The 20,776-nt window shown below is 35.2% G+C and overlaps 1 protein-coding gene and 1 long non-coding RNA gene across 2 annotated transcripts; both read left to right on the plus strand.

The window, feature by feature from the left end:
- The first annotated feature begins 746 nt into the window (after positions 1–746).
- On the plus strand, positions 747–14,164 carry LOC117787188. The gene is made up of 2 exons (XR_004617673.1): positions 747–805; positions 14,120–14,164. It is a non-coding gene; the product is annotated as an uncharacterized LOC117787188 (long non-coding RNA).
- On the plus strand, positions 6,368–7,757 carry LOC117787187 (zinc finger protein 675-like). The gene has a single exon (XM_034625638.1). It carries the CDS (start codon positions 6,457–6,459, stop codon positions 7,666–7,668), a length of 1,212 nt encoding a protein of 403 aa, XP_034481529.1. The 5' UTR covers positions 6,368–6,456; the 3' UTR covers positions 7,669–7,757.
- Positions 14,165–20,776: the final 6,612 nt, after the last annotated feature.

Consider the following 20,776-nt stretch of genomic DNA (forward strand, 5'->3'; position numbering starts at 1 on the left):
TTTGAGCTGCTACAATGGCAACGCGGCATCTCAGCTTTGGCCAGCGCAATGTGAATTCAGTTGCTGTTTGACGTTCCTCGCGTGCGGTTGTGCCTGGCTCTGCACTCTTCACACTGAGCGGGAGACTCGAGACTCTATCTCTCTCTCTGCCTCCCCCACAAAAGACAAAACGGTGTGTGTGTGTGTCTTTGGTATGTATGTGTGTGTGCGAAAGAGAGTCATGCTATTTACTAAGTAAAGAGAACGCGTCGGCGCCGTTGCATTGGTGTTGTGTACGAAAGAGCATGCGAGGTGACAAAATGCAATAGCAAGGAAACTGCAACTACAACAATAACAAAAACAACAACAACTGTGTGTATATATAATAACAATAACAACAAGCGGCAACGTGCGCGCTGTGTAAATAACAGAATTACAGTTTGTGAAGAAAGAGTTTTGTCAACATAAAAATTCGCATATTTATTATTTTTATTATTATAAAAATAGTTAAATTCGATTAAAATTATTTTTCTTCTTTTAACTTGTTCTATGAACCACAGATATGAATTAAAAATCTATAGTTAGTTTGTAAATTTTGTAATTTGTCAAAACACTTTCTTGGCTAGCTGTTTATGCAAATTGTGTGTGTTTGTGTTTTGGTGTATGTATATACTACGAGAAACTGCAGTGTTAAACAACGTGCGCCCGGCAACAAGAGAACAATAACAGGAAGAAGAAGGACAAGAAGGAGAAGAAGAACAAGAACAACCGCCAAGTAGGCAAAGCTCGACGCGCAAATTTCGCTGATAGTTGTGTCTAATGAAAGGTGCTAGACTCCTCCAACACTCCTTTTCACTCCTCCTTTTCTCCCTCTCCCTTTCTCCTGCTTCATGCGCGCAAATTGAAAATAAATTGAATTGCAACAACGTGCAAAAATCAAGCTAAGAAAAACAACAACAACTTTGTTGCACAAGCTGAGCTTTTGTTGTTGTTGTCGTTGTCCCGTTCTCTCTCGTTAGCGGGAAGTGCAAAGTGTTTTTGACTAAATTGCATGCAAATTTATTTAGTTGATGGCAAGTATTAAAAAACTACTTATCAAGAGGCACTAAACTACTAAAAATACTATTTTACTTTAGCTACAAATATATATGTGTGTGTGTGTTTTAGCGTGTGTGAGTTTGTCTTATGAGTTTATTTTAAAGTTCTTTGGGAAACTTTTAAGTGATATGATCATGTGATATAGCAAATGGAAAGAAAAGTTGTATAAAAATTAAGTTTCTAAGGATAGAAAGATATAGAGAAATTAGAGCTAAAAATTAAATCTATAAGAATAAAAATATATATAGAGAAATTGGAGTTACAAAATCAGTTTCTAAGGATGAAAAGGTATAGAAAAAATTTGAGCTTAAAACTGACTTTCACTAGTTAAGAAATGTGATGAATTTTAACGATTTTAAGATTCTATTTTCAATAGTCGGATGATGAATTTCAAAATTTTGGTAACAATATTCCATTTTTAATAAAATTTTATCGACTTGAAATGTATTGAACACTGCTGTGTTGCTAGGCCTTAAAAGTGTGATTAATAATCTTCATAAATTTTCGTCAACCATTTTGTTGATAAATTCACAAACAATATTCTATTTAAATTTTAAATTTAATTTCATCATAATTTAGAAATATGTTGAAAATTTAATTTATGCTTAAAGATTAATGAAAAATTCAATGTAAATGTTAAATGTTTTAAATTTATTTGTAAAAATATCCCAGATATTTAATTCTCTATCCTATTTGGATATTTAATGAGTTTTTGACTTGTGTTAATCTATTTAAACTATTATACTTATGAATCTAACATAAAATATTATACTTATAAATCTCTACTGAAAAAAGATCAGATTTGTTTAGGTATCGAATGAAATATTGTATTTAAACACTAAATTGATGTACAGAAATTTATAATAATAAATTTATTTATTATTTTTAATGATTTGAAAGTCTCTTTTAGTTAACACAGGTCAACTCTAAAAGGTATATGACTTGTCTGAACTCCTTTTGCTATAAGTCTTCGGAGTCGTAGAACTTTTTAGCTGCTTTAATATGCGTAACCTTTTGAGTTTTAACACGTTGCGCTATTCTTCATGAGCTCTCAAGCATTTTAAATGTTTTAAATAAACATTTATGCTAGGCTTTGCTTAAGTTACTTTTGCTCGTCTTCTTCTCTCAAGCGTTGCTCATCAATAAAGCATGTGCAGCACTGAGTGTGTGTGAGTGTGAATGTGTGTGTAAGTGTGTGTGTGTGTGTGTGTGAGGCACTTCTAGCATATGTAATCCAGCATCCTTATTGTTAAAATCCGCCCCAGAGTTGAGCGTGTGTTGCCCATTAAGTGCCTTGTTCCATCCCCTTTTTCCGAGTTCACAGCAAATTGGAAGACACGTTTAACGCGACGCTTTCACGTAGCTTGAGCAGACGTGCCCCCCCCACCTTTGCCCCTTCCCCCTTGCCGCTTGAAACTTGCCACTTGCCACCTGGGTACCTTTGCTGACAAGCTTTTTGTAATTGCCGCTTAATTGTTTGACATTTTTGTGTGTGTATTTGTATTTTGTATTTGTACATTCAACACGACAACAATATTTAGCAGCTTTCCTTTTATTTCTTCATTTCTTCATTTCTTCATATTTCCAAAATGCTGCATAGAATTTGAAATTTTTCCTTTTATTTGCTGACTTTTTCCCAGCAATTAGACATGACGAAGTTGGCAACTGAATTCTGAATTATTTGACTGCAATTAGTACAAGTTGATGGCAACTGGGCATTGTTTTAAGGATTTCATTTTGGATTTTATGGATTAGGCTTATTGTGAGCCTCATAAATAATGCTTATACCGGCCGGCAACATAAAGAGGGAGAGAGGAAGAGAGAGAGAATGGGAGAGAGAGAGAGTAAGTAGTAAGAGAATTGCCTATTGATTTTATGAACGAGTTGCAGCTGCAGCTTCGTGTCGTGTTGTATATGCAACTATTTTGAACGTTGCCGCCATGACAAACTATAAATCTGTCTGCCGGTAGTATAGTATATATGTGCACACAGTACTATATATAGTAGTAGTTATTGTTGTTGTTGCTGCTGCTGCTGCACACGATGCTGCACACACAAAATTTATCGATTGCCGCATACACACACTGGACACACACTCGGACACACACTCGGACATGTGTCGCATGTGGCATGAGGCATCAGGCGGCTGCTGTTGCTGATGTGTAGTAAAAATCGCTCGTATTTCATGCGGAAGTGACCATACACACTCATACACACACACACACTCGCACACTCACAAAATGGCTGCCCATGTGCGTAGTTTTCATTGTTGTTGTTGTCGTAGTAATAGTAGCAGCAACAACAACAACAGCAGCAGCAACAGCAGCCGGCAACGAACGATAAATGGATTGGTTTATTTAAATTTTTGGCTCGTGCTGCGGCTTATATACCGTTATATGCTCTTCTTTTTTGTTTTTTGTTGTTTTTGTGCTGTTTCGGCAACAGCTGCAATGGCAGACATTGCGTATACGCAATGTGTATTTTTGTGCGTATGTTTTACGTTGCGTATGCGCAATTTTCAAGCGTGTATATCAAGTTGGCAGGCATTGCGTTTGCTCTTGTCATTAATTAGCTGCAAGTTTCACTTTTTTCCTCCAGTGTGTGTGTGTGTGTGTGTGTGTGTGTGTGTGTGTGTGTGTGTACGTAAGCGACCCTAATCCATCATTTGCCACAAAAGTCACGTACATCAGGCTGCGCTTGAAAAGGAAACTTCCACTCGGAAGAAAGTTCGTGCAACTTTAACACACACACACACACATACACTGTTGCAAGTGTGCTGGGTGTGTGCGTGTGGGGTGGAGAGTTGCTGAGAGTTTGGAGACGCTCACTGACTGCCAAGTTAGTTGTAACAAATTAAGAAATCACTTTCGCCCCGTCGGCAATGCTGGGAAATGCCTGCAACTCGACTGCAAGCTTTTACAGCTTCCCCTTCTCTGCCACCCCTTTTCCTGTTCACCCCTTTAGTTGCTTCAACCACCTCCTTTCAAAGTCTAAGCAAATGCTTAACGCAATTCAAATGATTTCAGATTGGTTTTGTGCACAAATTAATGATTCGAAAATATCGAAACTTCTACGATTTTCGCTGATGCAATTTTCATCAGCCTTAACTCCCTTTACCCTTATTTTATTCTGCCTCAAAACTGGGTAATCAAATTTTTTCAAACAGCCATAACTTTGCCAAAACTCGACCGATTTTCATGCGGAATATCATTTTGATCATTATTTGGTCCCAAAATGAATTCTGCATCAAAATATTACAAACTTAAAAAATTTCATTTTTCGGTCATCACTGTGAATTTTTTCCATACTAACCCCTTGACACTTTACCTCAAACTTCAAACTGCCATAACTTTGTCAAAACTTAACTGATTTTCATTCGGAGCATCATTTTGATCATTATTTGGTCCCAAAATGAATTCTGCATCAAAATATTACAAACTTAAAAAATTTCATTTTTCGGTCATCACTGTGAATTTTTTCCATACTAACCCCTTGACACTTTATCTCAAACTTCAAACAGCCATAACTTTGCCAAAACTTGACCGATTTTCATTCGGAGCATCATTTTGATCATTATTTGGCCTCTAAATTGATTCTGCATCAAAATTTTACAAACTTAAAATATTTTATTTTTTGGTCATCACTGCGAATATTTTCCATACTTATCCCTTGACACTTTATCTCAAACTTCAAAAAGCCATAACTTTGCCAAAACTTGACCGATTTTCGTGCGGAATATCAATTTGATCATTATTTATCACCTTAATGAATTCTGCATCAAAATTTTACTAACTTAAAAAATTTTATTTTTCGGTCATCACTGTGCATTTTTTTCATACTTACCCCTTGACACTTTATCTCAAACTTCAAACAGCCATAACTTTGCCAAAACTTGACGGATTTTCGGCCGGAATATCATTTTGAACATTATTTGGCCCCTAAATTAATTCTGCATCAAAATTTTACAAAATTAAAAAATTTTATTTTTTGGTCATCACTGCGAATATTTTCCATACTTATCCCTTGACACTTTATCTCAAACTTCAAAAAGCCATAACTTTGCCAAAACTTGACCGATTTTCGTGCGGAATATCAATTTGATCATTATTTATCACCTTAATGAATTCTGCATCAAAATTTTACTAACTTTAAAAATTTTATTTATCGGTCATCACTGTGCATTTTTTTCATACTTACCCCTTGACACTTTATCTCAAACTTCAAACAGCCATAACTTTGCCAAAACTTGACGGATTTTCGGCCGGAATATCATTTTGAACATTATTTGGCCCCTAAATTAATTCTGCATCAAAATTTTACTAACTTCAAAATTTTCATTTTTCAGTCAACACTGTCAGAATTTTCCGTCCATTTCAATAGTCGAGATTTTCGGACTACGGTTGAATTTCCTTTTCAATCAATCGAGTTTTTTCCTAAGTTTTGCTTTCCCTATCCAAAGTTTACTTCATTTCGGCTTACCAAATCATATTTTCTATTTTGAAGGTACTTCTTAACTTATATATTTCTTATATATAGTATAAATACATATTCATATAGAACTGTTGATATATATATATATCCATAACGTTTATATTTAGTGGCCGTAACGAGCTGAGCACAGTTGGCAAACATTTTGTGATTGGCGTGTGACATTTTCAGCACACAAGCCTCGCATTTAAAATTTACTGCAGTGTATTTCGCATTTATGTTTATGTCTGTCTAAGGACATGATTGATGTGCGCTCACGGCCTGTAGAAGGAGTTGTCAGAGCGGGGATTGCTTGTTGGTTGAATGTCAGAAAAGGTCTAAAGCAAGACACGTTTGTTTTGGTAACCGACAGGCGTTAAAATGGTGCAATTGATAAAGTTTAAAACACCTAAAATGGTGCTAAAAACACTTTTAAGATACAAAATATAGCATAGGATCACCATATGTAAAGACACTTTTAGAGTACCGATAGTTTGAAAGTCTGGTAACATTTCTATTCAATAAAAGTACGATAGTAATAAAAAGTATTTTTGTTCATTTCATTTGTTCCGAATCCCATTCCAAATTCGGCTTTAAATTATTGTATTTCTTATCAAACATTCTACCGATTTTGATTATTTTATGAATATTATATTTATTTCATTTCAATCAAGAATTTATTTATTTCAATTCTAATATAAAGTATAACAAGCTAACGAACTGGCTTGCGATTCGAATGAACTGAACGAACTATATCAGGATTCGAATCAACTGAACTAAATGAACACTCAGGGATTTAGTTCGATCGTTCACATTAGGAACTAGTTCAATAGATCTTAATCGGAACTATTTGTCACAACTCTACAATAAACAAAAGCATTTTACAAAATATTAAGACTTTATAAACATATAATGGAAATGGAGTACGATATGGATCAAGTTTGTCGCTTTTGTACGCTGAACTGCAGCACACTGGAGAATATATTCGTAGAACGAGAGCAGACGGAGAATGAGCCACACTTGATTGTAATGCTGAAGACTTGTACCACATGTGACATCAGGGAATCTGATTCATTGCCTCAAAACATATGTGGACCCTGCAGATTGGCTGCTAGGAGTGCATATCAATTCAGGATGAAATGCGAGCAGAGCCAACAATATTTCAGGGAACTGCTGAACGATAGTGAACAGAAGCCCGACATTGGCCAATGGTGCTATATAGAAAGTAACTTAGACGAGATTCACATTAAAACAGAGCCGGATGATCCGTTGAATGAAATTGTCTTTGAGGAAAATGAAGAAAGCTTATTAACTGCAGCAGAAACCAATGAAATTCCAGATGAAGATGACTTTGATGAGAGAAAACCTCATGTCTGTCGTATCTGCAAAAAGAGATTCAAGAGAAGATCAGCATTAAAACCGCACATGAAAATACATTCTGACGATCGCCCCTTCAAATGTGAATACTGCCCGAAGGCTTATAAAGCAAATAATGAGTTAAAAAATCACAGGGCCAGTCATTTCGACGATCGTCCCTACAAATGCAAACAGTGTCCGAAGGCTTTTAAAACCAATGCAATTTTAAATCACCACTTGAAAATTCATTCCAAAGATCGCCCCTTTAAATGTGATCACTGTCCCAAGACTTTTAAAACCAGTACGCTTTTAAAAAACCACTTGAAGTCCATTTCTGATGATCCGCCATACAATTGTGAGCACTGTCTGAAGACGTTTAAATTTAAAAACTCCTTAAATTACCACATGATTGCTCATACCGACGATCGTCGCTTTCAGTGTGAACACTGTCCGAAGGCTTTCAAGACCAATAGCGATTTAAAAAATCACCTGACGACTCATACAGGCATTCGAGCCTTCAAATGTGAACTGTGTCCGAAGGCTTTCAAAACCAATTCCCATTTTCGAGTCCATATGAGGGCACATAATGGCGATCTGCGCTTCAAATGTGAACACTGTTCGAAGGCTTTTAAAACCAATGTCGAGTTAAAAAATCACCATGTGACTCACACTGACGATCGACCCTTCAAATGTGAGCAGTGCTCGAAGGCTTTTAAAACTAAAACCACTTTAAAAAAACACATGCAAATTATGCATTCTGAGCACTGACTGATCACTTTGCAAACTACCAAATCAAGGGAATAAAACAAATCAAGGCCGAAAGATGTATATTTTAAAAATAAATATACTATACTTACCTCACAAGACTTTATTCGTTAAATAGCTTTTGTTATCTTCTTTTACAAACAAATACAGAAGAATTACTATATAATAAACCACAATACTTTATGTACAAATCATAATATGAGTCTGATTTTTAATTTTTATAATAAAAATTCAAAATATAACTTGATGTTATATATTTTTAATATTAGCTTTAAGACATTCGCATTTTTATAATACAAATATTTATTAATACTACAGTTTATTTTTAACATACACCACTTATTTTAATATATATTTAAATTTAATATTTATTTTAATTTTTTGTATTATTTGTTATATCTGTATGATTTTTGTAAACATTTTTTATTTGAAAAATAACTTATTTTTGCTCTTTATAACTCTTATTTGTTATTCAGTGATTTATTTTACTAATTTACTGGTATTTTACTAATTTCTTACAACGTGGGGCATTTAAATTTTTTGAAAATACGTATTATTCTGCATTTTGAAAAAGGACAATAGGTCTTTCATAGAATAACGATCCATATCCATATCATACACACAAGAAGTAGCAATCTCTTAGTATTTTTTTTCCCTAGCATTTTTAAGCTTTTCATCAACATTTCCATTGTTTAATTTGCAGCATATACGAGTAGTTTAATACATAAGCACTTGCTTATTATATCAGTTCACTGCTCAGCCGCAACTATTGTTTCGGCACTTCTACTTCAAGCTAACCTGGCTTACATATTTGGCAATAGCCTGCCCTTTTTTTGTTCCCCCTTTTTGCTATGTTTACCACCCCCTTTTTTGACTTAACCCAATATTTTGCTCCTTAGTCATAAAAAGAAAGGAGAAAACAAAAGCCTAGCAGAGTGTGGCGTAGTAAAAGCTAAAGGCAAGTAAAAATCACTGAGCAACAACAACAACATCAACAGCAACAGCAACAACAACAACAACTACTACTCAATGTTTGGCATCAGCTGCTTTGGGCAAAAAGTTTATGACTTTAGACCCATTTTGTGTGTTGTGCGACGGCGACGCTGAACTAATTTTTTTCTTTCACCAAATCACGGCAACAACAACAACAACAACAACTTCAACTCACCTTTGGTTTGCGCCAGCTGCAGTTGCCTGTTGTCCTTCTCCTCCTCCTGCTGCTCCTGCTGCTCCTTCTGCTCCTCTGCTGCTGCTATCTGACTGCGACGTCGACGTCGCTGCTGTTTTTAAATGATTTTTATGTGCACTTCAAGCAAAAACAACAAGAACAACAGCAACAAGAGCCTGCTCCTCAGAGTCTCGTCTGCTGCCAGTTTTGTGCAAATTTTTATACCCTGTAAGCATTAAAATAACACTAAAGGGTAACATAAAGTTGAGCATGCTGAGCAGCTAGCAGTTAACTTAAAGTCCTTGCAGAGTTTAAGTATCTGTCAACTGAGATAGTCTATAGAGAGTCATATATTTGTACGATGTAAAACACTTTTTATACTTTTTAAAGCTAAAGCTCTGAAATTTGTCAATCAAACTATGCTGAATATTTTATTAGAATCACTTGTATGATGAACTAGCAATTTTATACTTTATGAATAACTTTGGTAATTTTAAAGCTACAACTCGGATTTTGGACACAGTTCTAGTAATATAATATCTGAGTTTGTATATTTTATTATAATCATTTAAGATTGTATCTAATAAAGCTGCAATTACTCAGTTTTTTCTGACATTTGTGTGAGGGAATTGCTTTGATTATTTTGGTCGACACTTTTTTGGAAGCTCTGATTTTTATACTTTATGAATTACTTGGCTAATTTTAAAGTTACAAATTTAATTTTGACATAGTTTTAGTAAGATACTATTTTAATTAAATATGTTGCATATTTTTTTAGAATCATTTGAGATCTTATCTAAGAAAGCTGCAAATTTTTATAGAAACGCTTGAGAAGCACAAAGGTTTGCAATTAGTTGTAGATCTATAATATAATTGATTACAGGGTATTTTTTTCTACTTTTCCTTTGTATATATTTTTTTGAATGCATATAATTTCTTGATCATTTTTGTTGTTGTTTTGGTTTTCGGTTTCGCTTAGTTCACAGTTGCAGTACATTTCTCGCTTTGTTGCTGCTTTTTCTGTAGTTCTTTCAGTAGTTACTTCGGTTGTTGTTTTGGTCTATTGATTTTCTTTTTTAGTGTTTTGTCTCGTCGCTGCATTTGTTTGTGGCCAGTCAGACAGTCGGTCTGTCGGTCGGCCAGTGTTACAATGCAACAGACAGCCTCCCTCCACACCGCCCCTCCCCCTTCTACCCTCTCTCTCTCCGTTATGCCATTTATGGCCTTTGTTTTTAGCCCGGTTACAGGCTATGCAGGCTCAGTGGCCATGTATTGTATTGATTTTTTGCGGGCAACCCTTTCACACAGCAGCCGCCCAGAGAGACGCCATAAAAAGTCATTAGTGTGAGAGCGTATACCACTTTCTCACCCCCCCATCCTGTTGCATTCCCCCTTGGTCCTGTGGCTGGAGTGCATAATGGCACAATTTAAATACGAGTACGCGCAACGGTTGCCATGTGAATGAACCGTGCAACGTGCAACGGCATGCGGCATGTGGCAGGCTTTAGTTTTTATTTTTTCTATTTTTGGTTTTTTGTTTTTTGAGGTAAACGCGGCGTATGCGCAATGTGCCGTTGGCTACTTTTCTCTATTTGCCCACGCAAAAACAATAAACTAAAAGCCATTTGCTTTTGATTTATTGACGCACGTACACGAGAGCAGCACACGCTTGCCACATGCCACATGCAACAAGCTGAAGCGGAAGCGGACGCAGTGAAGCAGTTTCACTTGCCAGACATGGATCCAAATCGATGGCGTAATGATTATCTATTAAAATAAATCACGTATTTGGCAGGAGCAAAAGGAGCAAAAGGAGCAAAAGAAATAAAGCAACTCTTGTGTGTTGAAGTCTATAAATTGCTATCTCCCTCGCTCTCTCTCTCTCTCTCTCACTTTCTTTCTGAGTCACAAGGAGCAATCTTTATCTTTTTTTTTTTTTTTTTGGAAAATTTTCTCCTTTTTTTTTTTGGCTTTGTGCACAAATTGCCGCTGACAAGCCACGCCCCTCTCCGTTGGGCGAAGACTACGCTAAGTGTTATATAAATATATTGAGCCAGACTTCAAGTGTTTAAGCCCTTTCTAAAGGCCTTGACAAACGAGCAGCAAATCGAAAAAAGAAACTAAGTGATTTCGACATAAGAAACGGCGCTTACAAAGGCGAAATTCGAGTCGAATTTGAAGTGGCAGCAGAAGCCAAAGAACTAACCACTTTACAGGCTAGTGAGCCGTCAAAGAATTCAAAACCAATGGCTACACTAGACAGCCTGGTCTTAAGTTACTTTAGTAGAGCTTCTTTGCACATTCCAAGCTTGGGCTGCATTTCAAAAACTGACGAATTTAAGGCGAAATGCAGTTGTTTGAGAAAAAAGAAATGCTTTTCACTTTATACTGCTTATTTATTTACTCCAAAAGTTCAAAAACTAAATTATTAAAAACGCAGATTTTAAATAAACTATTATATACATTTGAATATAATTTTCAATTGAAAACGTAAGTGCAAAAATTTGTAAAATCTGTTTGTTTTAAAAGAAAATATACATAGTTAAAGTTTGGAAAGCTCTTCAGTCTGTTTTATAGTTTCCCTGCATATTTCTACTTTTCAATATAATAAAAAAATTCAGCCTTAAAGTAGTCTTTAATATTTGTTTGCGAATTTAATTTCCAACATATTTTTATAAGTTATTTGTAATTCATTGTTATGCTCTATCATAAATAATTTTGTTTTTATTTTTAGTTTAATTTCTGATTAGTTTAAGTTGCCTTGTAAGGTAGCAGGATACTCATCCTTTGTAAAAATTTCATTATATTTTTAATAAAAAAAAAAATAAAAAAAAAATAAAAAAAAAATATTATATTTTTTACAACTTTTTACATGCAAATACTGAAATGAGTTCAAATTTTGAACGCTTTGGCGATTTTGGCAACGTTAAAATTTAAAATGTTAAAAATGGCATTGGTAATTTTTACTTTTAAATATATATTTTCAATAAATATGACAATAATTTATTCATTTATTTAAATTCGGCTTTATTCATATGCAAATTCACTTGCACAATTGAGCTGCGCTTTGGTCGCACTTTTGTCGTTTTTGGGAACGCCCCTCGATGTTGGCAGTTTCTCATAAATTTTACGCCTTGCTTGACTCAAATTGCATTGGCAAAGCTGCTTAGGCATGCAATTTTCTATCTTTTCACAGAGTTGATGATTTTTGCTTTTTTTTGTATTGTTGCTAATGCTGTTGTGGTTGTTGTTGCTGTTGTTGCTGTCGCACTTTAAACTAATTGCCAGCAATTTAGCAAACGTTGGCAGTGCAATGCGGCGTATGCGTAATATTTATGCTTAACGCTTGCACTGCCTCTTTCTCTCTCTCTCTCTGTCTCTTTCGCTTGCTCTGTCTCTTTCTGGTGACTTTTGTTTTCTGCTGCTGTGCCCAGTGCGCACATTTGCCGCATAATTGCCAAGTCATGATTTTTTACACACCAAAAAAGTATAATAAAATACACAAAAAAAATAAGAGACTAAAAGAAAAGCATCAAGATTTCCACACACACACACACAACCACACACACACAGTTTGCTGCTGATATTCGCACTGGGCATAATTTTCATGTTGCTTAAACGGCATTTTGTTGTTTTTGTGTCGCTTTTTTCGGGCTCTCACTGCCAGTTAAGAGTTTTCCCTCCCACATTTTTTTTACTTGACTCTGCCTCGATTTCCACTCACTGACTTCACTTTATCGTTATTGACAGTTTTACTGCTGCCTTCCCTTTATTTTTTGTGTGTGTGTTGCCTCTTCTTCTGCTTCTTTTTTGGCTGTTGCTTCTTATCAAGCGACTGTCCCTTTTGCATAGTTTCGGTTTTTTTTGCTTTAGTTTTTTTACAACTTGCAAGACGTTACCTTAGGGAGTTGCCCCCTTTTTGGGGGCGGGTCACAGGGCAAGTTAATGTCATGTCAAGCGATTTTCAGCTGAGTGAGACTGAGTGGGAGTGAGAGGGAGGGAGAGTGAGCAGGCAGCTGTAGAAGACTCTCACGTGTTTTGCAATATTTCCATCATATTCAGATATGCTTAGGCAGAAACTTTTGCCTGTTGTTGATGGCAGGGAATAGATGAAAGCCATAGGAGAAGTTAAAAGGGGGATAAGGGGGAGTGTATGGAGTGTATAGGGTGTAGGGAGTCTGATATCACTTCACTTGAGCTCAACTTATGGCGCTCCAATTTCGCGCTGATGCATAATTTTTGCCGGCGCGCATAAAAATGCGCTCAAAGGGGCGCAAAAGCCAACCAGGAAAAGCAAAAAATGTGAAATGGAAATGGGAAAATATATACATATACACAGAACAAAAATTCGATATACCATGATAAATACTAATTCAATTCTCGGAATTTCTTAAACCAAGCACCAAATAATTGAATTAGGCACATTTTTTCTGTAGCTGTATTTAATTTTTCGGTGTTCTGTAAGAGTTTTTTGTAGTCAAATTAAATATTATAGGCTTCCTTGACTATTTTTAACGCATATTTTCTTAATTTAACAATAATATTCTAAATACATACTGGAAAAAATAAAAAATACATGCTAAAATCAAGAATTGCTAAACTTGAGTTTCAACATGATTATTTTTTTAAGTGTACACATGCGAGTTCATATATTTATTGCATGTACTGTAGGGGACGCTGCCTTTGCCTTTGCCTCGTTTATCTTTTCTACAACTCAGCGACTCAATGCATACTTCTGTGTGTGTGTGTGTATATATACATATATATATATGTGTGTGTGGCGTTTGGCTTGACATGATTAATATCCCTGCTGACATGAGAATCGCAGTTGACTGACTGTCGTCAAGTGAAATCAAAAGCGTTGTCAAAGACCTTAACTTGGCTTTAAACAAAATTGTTTATTACATGCATACAGTTAGTCAAAAAAGTGTTTGGACAATATCAATAACATACCAAATTAATTGCAATATATATACATATTTTTATGGATTTTTATTTAAATTCCAAATTATTATTTTGAATGGCTTTAATGCATTTTGTTAAAAATAATAAATAAACTAACAATGTGAATTTTTATTTGTCAAAATACCTAGTTGGCTAACTGTATACTTACTCTTTTTTTGCAGTCAACACTTCACTTGGGCTCAAAGTTTAAAACGTCACACTGCTAAATTGCATTTATTTATTTATTTTCAATTTTGGCACTTAAAAAATGTTAATGATTTTGTCAAGTGCGTAATACATTAAATAAATAAACAAGAACAATTAAAACAACAACATTAACAGTTACAATCACAGCTGCAAAATCTGTGTGTGAATCGTGCCAAAAAACAAAAGAAAATATCAAAAAAGAATTCAACGAAACAACTCGCAAAAGAAACAAACAAATCAACAAATCAACAAAAGCAACAAAAACTCAACGAAATTCGGCGTTTAAAATACACACATAAAAAATGTAATGGAAAGCATTAGTGCTCATAAAAAATGGATTTACACAGCCTTTTTAAGGCTGTCCTGATCCTGTACATCATACGAGGTGAGTCACAACACATACAACCCTTGTCTGCTATCCTGTTTCAGCCATGACAATCCAATATGCAACATTTTCTACTAAAAACCCATCAATATTTTATCTACTTATTAAACAACAACAAATTTGTGCAAATGTATTTTTCTTTTATTTATTTAAATTTTTTGTTGGCTTTTGAATTTGTTTTTTATGAAGTATGAATAAGCATTTTAATGCAATGCTTTCAATTATTTATGAACCCAGTCAAAAGCTTTTCCAAGTACTTTATTAGATTAATTTCAGGCAGTGAGTTGCTTTTCCATAGTTAACAAACAATTTGCAACATAATTCTACATGTAAGATAATACTATAGTAGTAACTTTGACATAGCTAAAAATTATTTATAACTTCAGGCTATTTATATTTTTGTTGTGAGTTTTAATATGAGAATTGCTGCAAAAATACTCAAAAGCAAGTTGTTCATATAATAAGTAATTTTATCTGATTATTTCTGATATATAAAATCAATTGATTTCTGCATGACTTGAGTTGTTAATGTAAGATATACTATACCTGGAAATAGTTCAGTTTTATTGAAATATCTGGAGAAATAAAATAAATATTTTTTAAAATAAAACTTTCTCCGAACATTTTCAATGCCAGATATATATTATATTAGTCCGACTTCAATAAGTTTTCAGTATTATACGCAGGATATTTTGGGATTTCGATTTTAGTTTCTTAAATAATTAATAAGATCAAGTAAAAAATCTATATGAAAATTAAATTAAATTGTCCCTGAAAGTATGCTACATTTTTATAAATAGTTTGTTGTACAGAAAAAGCTGCAGCTTAAAGATGCAACTAGATAAGTAACGTGTGGCGTTGTCATTTACTAATTGCTTCAACGTCATTCAAGGTATTTGCAGCAACTACAACATGCCACGTGCAACATCATTTGCCATTTGCCATTTGCGCTGACTGATCCAGGCAACACTCTGCTTCTTTTTTTTTTGTGCCTGGCCAAAGAAATAATTAAGCTGCGTTTTCCCAAGTTTTTTGTGTCGTTTCCTTGTGGCCCGCCTTTTGTGCGCTGTCGCCTGCAACACAAGGCATTCGCAATCCCATGCCACAGTCGGTGCCACTTCCCGGTAGCAATGGCAGCACTTTTGTCCACTTTGCAACTAACAAGCCGGGTTGGTCCATGACGTTGTTTCATTTTTTTGTGTTGGCAACTCAAAAAGCCAAAGTTATCAGCAAAAGATCAACGACAGTGCCACCAGCGTACATCGAGCTAGCTGCCTCCTTCTTGTGTGGCAGCCACAAGCGCTTTGTTTCTTTCACTTTTGCCAAAGCTAAAGGCAAAGGCAAAGGCTGCTGTAAATTTTGCAGTTGCTGTTGCTGTTGCTGACTGTGACAGCGAAGGCTTTTCTTCTGGCTGATGTTGCTGTTGCTTTTCAGACCCTGTACTCACAAATTTAAAAGGGTCTATTTAGTTTGTCAAATGAGAAATCTGGTAAAAACGTAGCAAGCAAATTTTGCCATCTAGGACTACTTAAAGTATGCAAATATTCCTATTCAGCAACAAAGCACTTCATATAGCTCATTTGACAAAAGCTTGTGGCAAAAATCTATTTTCAAGCTTTTCCGTTTGACAAAAATTTAACTCAAAATCAAGAAAAGCTTCTAGTAATTTATAGCTAGGGTTTTAAAGGCTTAGTAAAATTATTGTGAGGTGTAAAGCTCCTTAAGTCTTAGATAGTTTTGAAAAAATTAATGTTTTACTTTTATTTTGTTGTCGAAATTTTCTTTTAAGTGTTTAGAATTTGTTTTTTTTTTTTTAATTTAAGAGTGATTTTTTACCTAGTGAAAAGTTACATCAGCTTTTCTGAAATAAGTCATAGTGCAGCGTCAATTTAGTCAAGTTGAAGGATATATAAGAGCTAGAGCTACCAAATTTGATGACAATATTTCTAAAGTGCGTACGATAATCATTTATATTATAGAATTTAAGTTGATAAAAGGAGTGCCCATTTGACAATGAAACACTGACAAAAAAAGACCAAACAGAAACTAGCAACAACAAAGCACAGCAAATACGCTGCTTCGAGTCGAGACGCTGAACTCAAATAATTTATGATACTGCTTGCAAAAAATGTAAAAAAAATTGCTGATGTTGTTTTTGAGCTCACTTATACTTAAGAAAAAATTAAATTTTTATTTTTTAGTTTTTTTTTTCATTTAATTATTTTTTTTTAATGTTTTTTTAATATAATTTATTTATTTTAATGTTAACTTGTTTTAAAGCTTGCTTGCAAAAAATGTAGAATAATTGCTGATGTTGTTATTGGACTCACTTATATTTATAAAAAGTTGAATTTGAATTTTTTAGTTTTCTTTTGTTCTTTTATATTTGTTGAATGTTAAATTGTTTTTTTTTTTTTGCTTTTACTAAAGGATGAATACAGGGTTTCCTACAGTCGAGTTTGCTTGCGTTGCGTTGCCTTCTCTACTAGTTGCTGTTGTTGTTGTTGCTGTTGCATGTTGCTGATGATGAGGCTGATTATGCGCTGCATGCTGTCGCTGCCTTGGACAACACACAAAAGGCAGCTGAGCTTCTTGCAACTGTCTGTTTACTTTTGCCTCAGCTGCTTTTTGTTTCACCGTCTGTCCGTCTGTCTGTCTGTCTGTCTGTCTGTCTGTCCAGCTGTTCGTCAGTCGTCGTCTGCATTATCTTGGCCAGCCTGCTGTGACAAACTGCCACGCCCAGTTGCAACGCCCACCCGCAGTTTTGCAACGTGCAACGTGCAACGTGACATTCGAGGTCATTCACATTTCGAGGGCGTGTTGTTGAACTTGATGCGATGTTGCCACATTGCTGCAACGAGTTGTTGCTGCTGCTGCTGTTGCTGCTGTTGCTGTGGCTGTTGTTGCTGCTAGGCATATTCGGTTGCTAAATGCCATGATGCATTAGACAATGAGCATCTCTAATTATGTCTTGCGTCTGCTTAAAAACTGCAATTAACATTTGATCTCGCTTGAAGTTGTTGCTGCTGTTGCTGTTGCAGTTGTTGCTGTTGCTGCAGTTGTTGCTGCTACTTTGTGCCCTGAAGTGTTGGTGCACGCCAACAGCAGAAAGTTTTATGAGTTTCCTTGTAAATGACGCCGTCGCTTGGCATGCAAACTTTTGCCATTGTCCTTGTTGCTGCCGTTCATGTTGCTGCTGTTGCTGTTGCTGCTGCTGTTGACTTCGTTTCCTTGAGCTGCAACAACACAAACAAAAGTGAAACGTGTGCTTTTCAATAATTCAGTTTTATGGCACAAAAACTCAACGCAACTCGACACAAACTCAACGTGACGCAGCGCCTTTGTCTTCCCGTTGTCGTTGTGACTTTTAAAGTTGGCGCTCATTAACGAGGCAGCAACAACAGCAGCAGCAACAACAGCAACAACAACAGCAGCATTAACTGCAACTGCAACAACGTCTGCAACATTAATTGAAATGCTTTTCACTTTTTTGCAATTTAATTGCATACTTTTGTGCGCAAAGCAAATAAAATAACCACAAAGCAATAACAAATTTAAAAATGTTGCATTTAAACTGTGTTAGTTCAATTGCAACAAAGCTAAAAATCCCAAAAAGTAGGCAACGCTTTTTTAATAAATAAAAAATAAACAAGCGTGTTCTAAAAATTTTTAACAACTGCAACAAATGCAACCCAAAATTCTTGAAAACAAGCAACCATTGCTTTCAAATGTCTAAAAAATTGAAGAGAGATTTGACAAAATGTGAAATTAAATGAACTGAATCAAATTATTTTTGAAATTGAATAAAAAGGCATAAAATACATTTTTCATGAATTTTGTTGAGCTAGAAAATAGAAAAATAAGGGCAGCTAAAACTTTTGACGAAATTTCTTTAAAAAAAAAATTAAATTTAAGAAACAACGAGATTTTGAATGGTTGTTTTCAATAACTCTAGAAATTTCTGAAATTTCAGACTTGAATATATGAAAAAGTACGAATATTATCCTTTTTAAATACAGTTTATATTGCATAATTTTAGGAATTAGAGCTTTAGTTGACAGCTTGCATGACTTTTACAGAATATCTAAAAGTCGAGCAGCTTAGCGCCTTTCTGGCTTTCAACAGTTGAATAAAGTCAACTTAGTGCGTGATGTAACCTAAGCAAATACACTTTTCACATACAAACATATACACACACATATACAGAAAAATACCGCTATGCTCTGTTGCGCACAAACAGATGCTATGGCCAAGAGGGAGCAGGAGGAGGGCAAGGTGGCAGGTGGGGCAGACTTTGGAGGCAGACGCCTCGCATTAGTCGAGGCTTTTAAGCAGAAAAATGCGTACACTTGAGCCGAGCAGAGAGGAATGGTGTTTAGGAGGCGTGTCAACAGGGGCAGAGGGGCGGGGCGAGGGTCAAGAGTCGCCTAGAGTTGCCGTTTGCTTTAAATCCAAAAAAGCATTGCCTACTTTTTGGGGCACTGTCATTGCTTCAATCGAAATGCGACGCTTTTCTCATTTCATCTCAACTCATCGCCTGTCCTGCTGTTTATATTTGTCAAGCTCTCTTACTCGCCTGCCACGCCCCCTTTGCCGCCTCTCTAGCTCACAGACAAAAGCATCGTTCACTCACGTTCCATATGCAAATGAGCTTTAACGTGTTCTTTTCCTTATTCCTCAGCTTGTTGTTTCTTTTTTGAATTTTTTCTTCTCTATTTTTTTTTTCTGTGGAAGGGAAATTGCGTTTTCATTTAAATGGCGCACGGAAAACTTTGTCAGCTTTTGGCAAACTTGCTTTCTAGCTGCTGCTTTTTATAGCCCCCCATCAGGTTGGCTCTTAAGCGTTTTTGATTTAGTGCTCGCTTTGAAGTTCCTCGACTCCTCGTCATTATTTACAGTTTTTGCAGCATACCCTGCGCAAATTGAAACTGAGTTAAAAGGGTCTTATCATTTTTCGAAAACTTCAAACAATCATAACTTTGACAAATGTCAACCAATTTTCTTGCGGAATGTCAATTTTATCATTATTTGGTCTATATTTTAATTCTGCATCGGAATTGAAAAACTCAATTTTTTTGGCATCACTGTCAATTTTTTCCGTACCTGATCTTGACCCTTGACACCATATCTCCAACTTCAAACTGTCGTAACTTTGACAAATCTCAACCGATTTCCTTGCGAATTGTCAATTTTTTCATTATTTGGTCTATATTTTAACTCTGCATTGAAATTGGAAAACTCAATTTTCTTACCATCACTGTCAATATTTTCCGTAACTGATCCGACCCTTAACCCTTGACACCATATCTCCAACTTCAAACTGTCATAACTTTGACAAATCTTAACCGATTTCCTTGCGGATTGTCAATTTTTTCATTATTTGATCTATATTTTAATTTTGCATCGAAATTGGAAAACTCAATTTTTTTGCCATCACTGTCAATTTTTTCCGTAACTGATCCTGACCCTAGACCCTTGACACCATATCTCCAACTTCAAACTTTCATAACTTTGTCAAATCTTAACCAATTTCCATGCGGATTGTCAATTTTTTCATTATTTGGTCTATATTTTAATCCTCAATCGAAATTGGAAAACTCAATTTTTTTGCCATCCCTGTCAATTTTTTCCGTACCTGATCTTGACCCTTGACCCTTAAGTCCTTATTTCCAACTTCAAACTGACATAACTTTGACAAATCCCAACCGATTTCCTTGTGGATTGTCAATTTTTCCATTCTTTGGTCTATATTTCAATTCTGCATCGAAATTGAAAAACTCAATTTTTTTGCCATCACTGTCAATTTTTTCCGTAACTGATCCTGACCCTAGACCCTTGACACCATATCTCCAGCTTCAAACTGTCATAACTTTGACAAATCTCAACCGATTTCTTTGTGGATTGTCAATTTTTTCATTATTTGGTCTATATTTTAATTCTGCATCGGAATTGGAGAACTCAATTTTTTTGCCATCACCGTCAATTTTTTCCGTAACTGATCTTGACCCTTGACACTATATTTCCAATTTCAAACTGTCATAACTTTGACAAATCTCAACCGATTTCCTTGCGGATTGTCAATTTTTTTATTATTTGGTCTATATTTTAATTCTGCATCGAAATTGGAAAACTCAATTTTTTTGCCTTCACTGTTAATTTTTTCCGTACCTGATCTTGACCGTTGACCCTTAACTCCTTATGTCCAACTTCAAACTGTCATAACTTTGTCAAATCTTAATCAATTTCCTTGCGAAATGTAAATTTTTTCTTTGTTCGACCTCTATTTTGATTCTGTATCAAAAATAGAAAATAATTTTTTTTTCCTACCACTGTCCATTTTTCATAATTTTCTCTCGATATACTCGATATTTGTGTCTGCTTTTCGAGTATCATTTCTGATATTGTAT

This window comes from Drosophila innubila, assembly GCF_004354385.1.
Source record: "Drosophila innubila isolate TH190305 chromosome 3L unlocalized genomic scaffold, UK_Dinn_1.0 0_D_3L, whole genome shotgun sequence".
Taxonomy (NCBI): domain Eukaryota; kingdom Metazoa; phylum Arthropoda; class Insecta; order Diptera; family Drosophilidae; genus Drosophila; species Drosophila innubila.